This window comes from Benincasa hispida, chromosome 12 (assembly GCF_027475165.1).
Source record: "Benincasa hispida cultivar pf3 chromosome 12, pf3_genome.v1.1, whole genome shotgun sequence".
Classification (NCBI taxonomy): domain Eukaryota; kingdom Viridiplantae; phylum Streptophyta; class Magnoliopsida; order Cucurbitales; family Cucurbitaceae; genus Benincasa; species Benincasa hispida.
In genome coordinates, this window is record NC_143489.1 from 69,295,770 (window position 1) to 69,303,901 (window position 8,132).

At 39.0% G+C, this 8,132-nt stretch overlaps 1 protein-coding gene across 1 annotated transcript; it reads left to right on the plus strand.

Annotated features, from left to right (window-relative positions):
- Window positions 1-5,792: 5,792 nt before the first annotated feature.
- On the plus strand, window positions 5,793-7,696 carry LOC150032169 (uncharacterized). Its single transcript, XM_090308430.1, has 2 exons — window positions 5,793-6,668; window positions 6,746-7,696. The coding sequence occupies exons 1-2, from the start codon at window positions 5,793-5,795 to the stop codon at window positions 7,694-7,696; spliced, it is 1,827 nt and encodes a 608-aa protein (XP_090164556.1).
- The last annotated feature ends 436 nt before the right edge of the window (window positions 7,697-8,132 follow it).

Consider the following 8,132-nt stretch of genomic DNA (forward strand, 5'->3'; position numbering starts at 1 on the left):
ATATATTATGTCCACTCGATATAACCATGATTAGTAAGTTAATCCTTCACAGGTTACTCGTAATAATGACTGGGTCGAATTTTTGTTTTACCCCCGAAATTACCTTTTGTTCCTTAAGTTCCACTGATCCCTTAATGAACAATTTATTTGTGATCCAATCAATAAATCGAATCCCTCTCAGGCCAATGAGAGGGTGGGGCCTCCTGTTCAAGACCCATAATCAGCATTTGAAGGGAAAAAACTCTCTACTAACCCTAATTGGGGAGGAGTGAATTCCCTCTTGCACCCTATGTTCCCAGCTATTCATCCGGTCTTATCCCCAAAATGGTAAGCTTATTGGGCAGAGGAAATTGGTCTATTCTCACTGTTTGCAGATCAAAGGATAATCCCAAACAAACAGGAGTTCATAGTTAGCTCAGGATTAAGGTTAAGATACCTAGGTCATCGCTTTGAAATAGTCAATCTTAAATAGTAAACACCGTTATAAAGTAAGAGTGACAGGTTTTGTGGTCCGATCTTGCACAAAACTCATTTGCACAGGACACCCCCACTCCCCATGTCTCAACATGCACGAATTAGGATCACTTCTTATGTAGCACTTTATAACACTTTGTAACAACTACAGAGTAGGTCGCATCCAATAGTGTTACCAGAATAAGGTACCCAACCTTATTCATATACTATAGATCATTTTGACTATTTACTCGAACCTGATCCACTTGTATGTCTCCACATAGGGTTCAAGTACTCTTATAATAGTCAAGGGACTTAGGTTTATTAGATTTCTAAAAAATAATATATTCAACAACAACTTTATCGAATTCTCAAAATAAGTTCTAATGTTTACAAACCATGAGTTTTAGGACATAAAATCGAACAGTAGTGGAGAGGAGAAATAGAACCTTGTTGGACATGGTTCGTTCGATGATGAGTTACGCTTCCTTACTAAACTCATTTTGGGGTTTCGTAGTGGAAACTGCGGTATACATACTCAACTGTGTTCCTTCTAAGAGTGTTGTGAGAACCCCTCTGGAGTTGTGGAACAGGTGTAAAGCTAGTTTACATCACTTTCGCATATGAGGTTGCCCAGTACATGTGCTTAAGGCAAATCCCAAGAAGTTGGAATCATGGTCAAGGTTGTGCCTCTTTGTAGGCTACCCCAGAGGTACACGAGGGGGTTACTTTTATGATCCATCCAAAAACTAGGTGTTTGTTTCCACGAACGCCACTTTCCTAGAGGAGGATCATATCAGGGAGCACAGTCCACGTAATAAAGTCGTGTTACGTGAGCTTTCCAATGAAACTACTGAAACTTCAACAAGAGTTGTTGAAGGACCTGCTTCATCACCCAGAGTTGTTGATGATAGTTCATCTAGTAGGTTGGTTCCACCTCAAGAGTTGAGGGAACCTCGACGTAGTGGGAGGATTACGAACCCGCTTGATCACTATCTGGGTTTCATGAAAATCCTAGCTATGGTCGCAGATGGAAACATTGAGGATCCATTGTTTTATCAAAATGCAATGGAGGACGTTGACCGGGATGAATGGGTAAAAGTCATGAATCTCGAGATGGAGTTGATGTACTTCAATTCAGTATGGGATCTTGTAGATCAGCATGATGGGGTAAGACCTATAAGTTGTAAATAGATCTACAAGTGTAAACGAGGTGATGATGGGAAAGTGCAAACCTTCAAGGCTCGAGTTGTGGCAAAGGGTTATACCCAGGTAGAAGGAGTCGACTATGAGGAAACTTTCTCACCTGTTGCCATGTTAAAGTCGATTCGCATCCTTCTGTCCATTGCCGCTTATTATAATTATGAGATCTGACAAATGGACGTCAAGGCGACTTTTCTGAATGACTATCTTGACGAGATCATTTACATGGTGCAACCTGAAGGATTCATTGCACAAGGTCAAGAGCAAAAAGATTGCAAACTGAATCAAACCATTTATGGCTGAAACAGGCATCTCGATCTCGGAATATATGACATTTAATCTAAATCATATTTTTATTATTTAACAATTATGAATCCCATTCATAGAAAATATATTTGAATCTCATTCAAATATTTATTTCCTCCCATTAAGCTATAATGTATCAAATACATTATGATAATTATATCACATATAATTGAAACAACTTAATTATATCATATATAATTAAGACCCTTGACTATTGGATGAGTACTTGAACTTTATGTGGAGACATAAAGGTGGATCAGGTTTAAATAGTCAAAATGATCTGTAGTATATGAATAAGGTTGGGTACCTTATTCTAGTAACACTATAGGATACGACCTGCTCTGTAGTTGTTCAAGGAGTTGTAAAGTGCTACAAACGAAGTGATCCTAATTCGTTCATGTTGGAACATGAGAAGTGGGGGTGTCATTGTGCAAAAGGGTTTGTACAAGATTGGACCACGAAATTAGTCACTCTTACTTTATAACACTGTTTACTGTTTAAGACTGACTATTTCAAAGCGTTGACCTAGGTAACTTGACCTTAATCCTGAGCTAACTATGAACTCCTATTTATTTGGAATTATCCTTAGATTTGCATAGGTGAGGGTTGGCTCAACAGCGTCGGCTCAATAAACCTCCCATTTCAGGGGTAAGACTGGATAAATAGTTGGGGACATAGGGTGCAAGATGGAAATCACTCGTACCCACTTTTAGGGATAGTAGAGAGGTTGTTCCCTTAAGTACTGATTCTGGGTCTTGAATAAGAGGCCTCGCCCTCTCACTGGCCCGAGAGGGACTCGATTTTGTTGATTGGATCACAAAACAATTGTTCATTAGGGGATTAGTGGGGATTTAAGAAACAAGAGGTAATTTTGGGGTAAAACAGAGATTTGACCCAACCGTTATTATGAACAACCTATGAAAGGTTGACTTACTAATCATGGTTATATCGAGTGGACATAATATATCTATAGTGAGGGGAGTTCAACTATGGGCTTTAGTGAAGTGACCCATTAGTTAACGAATGGGGTTAGATTGGTCTAATGAGTTTAGCCGATTAATCTCGGATCGTTGGAGCCCATGATCTGTAGGTCCACGAGGTCCCCCTACTAGCTCGAAAATGGATTAGCTCTAGAGTAGCGTGATAAGTTAATTTGAAACGTTCAAATTAGGATCAAACGGAACTGGAGAATATATATTTAAATATGATTTTAATATATAAAGATGAATTTGTGTAAAAATTAATTTAATATTGGATATTAAATTAGTTAGAATTATTTAAATTGTTTAAATAATTATTTATTAATTTTATTAGAAAACTAATTTATGAAATTAATTTTTAGAATTAATAAATTTTGATTTTAGAATTAAAATATGATTTTGAAATCAAAATTAGATTTTGAAAATAGAAAATTACACAAAAAGGAAAAATGAGATTTTTCATCTTCATCTTCAAAGTAGCTCACAAAGAACCCATTATCTTCAACCTTCAATTACTCCAAGCATGAGTTGCATCCCATGCAACAAATCTCTTTGCATGATGGTCTGTAATATATTGAAGAGATTGGAGTGATTTTGGATTGATGCAACTGAATGAATTTTTCTGTTCAGGTAGAAGAAAGTGTTCTTCATTTTGGGTTGTTGCAATGAGCATTCTCCAAGTTCCCTTTGATTCCAGCTTATTTTGAGTCCCACAACTCAATCTAGAGCACCAAGAGAATAGTAGGGAAGATCTTGTGGTGGTCTACATAAAGATCTGGAGGAATTTGCAGCTGGAAATCAAGATTTCAACGGTTCTTCAAAGTTATGTTCTTGAAACCCATTAAATTCTGTTTAAGTGTGTTTTCTTTTCTGCCAAAATTAATGAATTAGAGTGCTTATTGATCCTCGTCTATTCTGCTGCGTGCTGGTATTATCCCAACAATTGGTATCAGAGCTCATATAAGCATTCAATTCGGTTTAATTTTGTTTGGTGGGTGTTTTATATGTAAATATTAAACTACTGTACTGATATGGTTTTCTGAGTTTTGGCTTTTAATTTCTCTTTAATTTCTCATTTAAATTTGTAATTGGCTCTTGTTTGATGAGTTTATATGTCTTCCCAAGAGTCTGTAATTTATTTGGAGTCATTAGAGTTGAAATTAAGCTGTAATTTGAAGAAATAAGCGAAAAGGCCGAGTTGTAGATTTCTAAAATCAGCCTCTATTCATATCATCGTTGAGCTTCAGTAGTTAAACGACCGTTTAGCTTCATGTGTTAGACGATGTGAAGAAAAGCTAAACGATCATGTAGCTTTGGGCGTTGATCGTTTAGGTGTTGTGCGCTAGACGATCATGTACCTTTGGACTTAAGGAGAAAAATGTGAATGTTTAGGTGTTAAAATGAGTTCAAGTGGTTACATTGAAGCACTATGGGCTGTTTAGGGTTAATTTAACCTCTTGTGAGTGTCTAGTAACCTTGGGACTTTATTTTAGGCCAAATTGAGGTTGGAAAGGCTTACAACCCAAGGAGCTCGCGCCAGTGATAGTGAGTGGTTTACTTTTGAATGTTTTGATATAGAAACTAATTATCTATTATAGTATGTTATGATTTATGAAATGTGATGGCATGATCTGTTTTACTTGACTGGTATTTCAAAAATGTTTAAAGCATGATTTCTAAACTCTCGATGGTTTTATACAATCTTGATTTATCAAAATGTACTTTGAAATCAGAGTTTACATACTTGTGATTTGTTTGGTTTTTTATGAAAACCTCTTGATGGTGGAATCAAGGTTGTTGAACGGTTATGGAAATGGTTTCAAACTACTGATTCTTGTACCCGAGAGATGGTTATGTTCCCGTGCTACTTGAATGTGTTTCAATAGTACTGCTCAGGCGACCAGGGGGCTACCCGGGTCAGATGTGGCCAGAGTATACTGGAAAGTCCAGAGGAACTTGCGCCTGTAGCGCCACCCAGGCTATCAGGGGGCTACCACCAGGGTCAGATGTGGCCAGAGTATAGCGGGGAGTCCAGAGTAACCTGAGCTTGTGGTATGTATCTATGCTTAGCCTTGAGGCAGCTCTGCGTGCACGTATGACCTTGTGATTTGGTTTACACCGCGGTTGTAAACGAGTATTTAGGTATAGAGTTGGTATGGTTTTCTGATAATGATTGAATGCTTTAAAATGTGCTTATGAGAGTTGATCATTCCACTATTTTACTAGCATGTGTTTGAGATGCTATTGAATCTTTTATACTTGACCAATGTTTTATTGAACGATTTAATTACTTTTATTGATGATTTAGAAAGCGATAACTTATGTTTATATTCAATTACCACCCACTGGGCATTAGCTCATGCTTTCGATATTTTACGTTCCCCCCCCCCCCCCCAGGTAGCGTTAAAGTTCTGGAAACACGCTGAGCTGTTTACACCCACACGACAAGAGTCTCCTGGTACATTGTAGGCCTTGCACTGTTGTAAATAGATTGCATATCACGAACCTTACGTGTCATGGTTTTGGGGGTATGGGACAAGAGGAGTTATTTTGTAGTGTAATATCTGAAAGTATTTCCGTTGTGTCTAAACTTTGTTCATGGTTTGTATATAACAAGAGATAGAAAGTTTATGAAACTTTTTTGTGGATATCATAATATGGAATATGTTGAATAGAAATTAAATGTACTAAAGGATTATTGTGTAACTGTTCAAATTTAAGCACAGGTTAAGTTGGTTAGTAAGATGCTAAATGTCATCGGGGGAGGTGATGTTTAGCATCTTCACACCTCTTTCTAGATTAAGTGGATAATCTGGGAGGGGGTGTAACACCTCTGCAGCAAGAGGATTAATGGACAGATCATATACGGAAGCTAAGAGCATATTAGATTACATCTCGCGACATTCTGATGAGTGGATTGATATTGGGTTTGAGGAAAGTGGTCTAGAGCAAGAAAGAGTAGAAAGTGTTGATGTGTCAACTGATACAATGAGCACACTGATAGATCAAATGACCACGATGACCACACTCCTTCAGATGATGGCTAATCAACAGAGAAATCTCTCTCAGGGTTCAGCGCAAGTTAATTCGTTGACACACGTGGCCGTAATGAATTGCGTTCAATGTGGGGAGGGACATCCAGCAGAAGTCTGCCTGTGGAATCAACAGGCTGTATATTCTGTCTATAATGAGCCATTTGACAACATCTACAACTCTGGTTGGTGGGATCACCCAACTTTAAGTTGGGATGGGAATCACAACCAGATGAGCCAGGATTTCTATCAGAATAGTTATCAAGGGGATCGAGGCAACCCTTCGGTCTTCACTAATCCGGATTGTAGTCCAGGAAACTCTCAAAGTATACCACCTTATGACCAACCATTCTTATATGATACCTCTTGCAGTACCTCATCTCTGGAGACTTCACTGAAGCATTATATTGAAACGAGCGAGGCAATTAGACAATCACAAGCTGATTCCCTTAGAGATTTGGAAGAGCAGATGGAACAGCTTGTAATTGAATTGAAAAATAAAGCGCCTGGTATACTGCCTAGCAGTTCAGGAGCATCAGGGCCACGAGGTAAAGAGCAATGTCATGCAGTGACATTGAGGAGTGGTAAAATAACAGCCCCTGCGCTACCAGTACCAAATCAAACAACAAGGCTAGTAGATCTAACTGTCGAGGATGACCAATCAACCAGTAGTGGAAAAATTATCAGTTCAGGAGTAAGTACACCCACAAAGATGAAGCTCCTCAAGACTTGAATTCTGAATCAACATAACCTCCAGCTAACGAAACACAGCAAGAACAGAACCTCAACAAACAACCAACTAAACAAGAGGTAAGGCGGGATCCTCCACCTTTCTCGTCCAGGCTAAAGAAAAAAGATGATAACAATCAATTCCAGAGGTTCCTGGATGTTCTCCGACAAATACACATCAATATTCCCTTAATAGAAGCTCTAGAACAGATGCCGAGCTATGTAAAATTTCTCAAGGATATACTTGCTAATAAAAGAAAGATCGAGGAGAATGAAACAGTTGTGTTAACGTATGAATGTAGTGCACTGTTTCAAAACAATATCCCCACCAAAATGAAGGACCCTAAGAGTTTTACATTGCCCTGCTCAATAGGAGGGAAGAAGGTCGGGAACGCGCTATGCGATTTAGGGGCGAGCATAAATTCAATGCCCTTATCGATCTTTAAGAAGCTAGATATCAACAACTCAAGACCTACCACGATCACACTACAATTGGCCGATAGATCGATAACGCATCTTGAGGGCAAGATAGAGGATGTACTCGTGCAAGTGGACAAGTTTATCTTCCCGGTGGATTTTATCATATTGGATTATGAAGTTGATAGAAAAGTACGTATCATCTTGGGTCGCCCATTTTTCGCAACAGGGCGAGCGCTGATCGATGTGCAAAAAGGAGAACTCACCATCAGAGTTGATAATCAGGAAGTGAAGTTCAACGTTTTTAATGCGTTGAAGTACCCAAGTGATGTGGAGAACTGCCAATATATTGAGGAACTGTGGGAAGAACCTTGGCACGAACTCCTAGAGGAGCTGAAGGAAGAAGATTTTGGAATCGGCACAATGTTGGAGGAGGATTGCACTGCAATGTACGTTGAATCAAACCTTGAACCACTCAAGTTATCTGAACGAACTTCACAACGCACTAAGCCATCTTTGGAAGAACCACCTGTGCTAGAGTTAAAGCCATTGCCTGTGCATCTCAAGTATGCTTAGTTAGGAGGTAACAACACGTTACTGGTTATCATATCTGCCTCGTTGAGTAAGGAGAAAGAAGATGCACTTATACAGATCCTGAGAAATAACGCAAAGGCTTTAGGATGGACCTTGGCAGACATTCGAGGAATCAGTCCCTCGTACTACATGCACAAGATTCTTCTGGAAGAAGGAAAGACAGGATCGATAGAAAGGCAATTACGCTTGAACCCTGTTATGAGGGAAGTACTGAAGAAGGAAATAGTGAAATGGCTGGACGCAAGTGTCATCTACCCAATATGTGATAGCAGCTGGGTGAGCCCAGTGCAGTGCGTTCCAAAAAAAGGGGGGATGGCAGTCGTCACTAATGACAAGAATGAATTAATTCCCATAAGAACGACTACAGGGTGGAGAATTGGCATGGATTATCGCAAGTTAAATTTGGCCACTAAAAAGG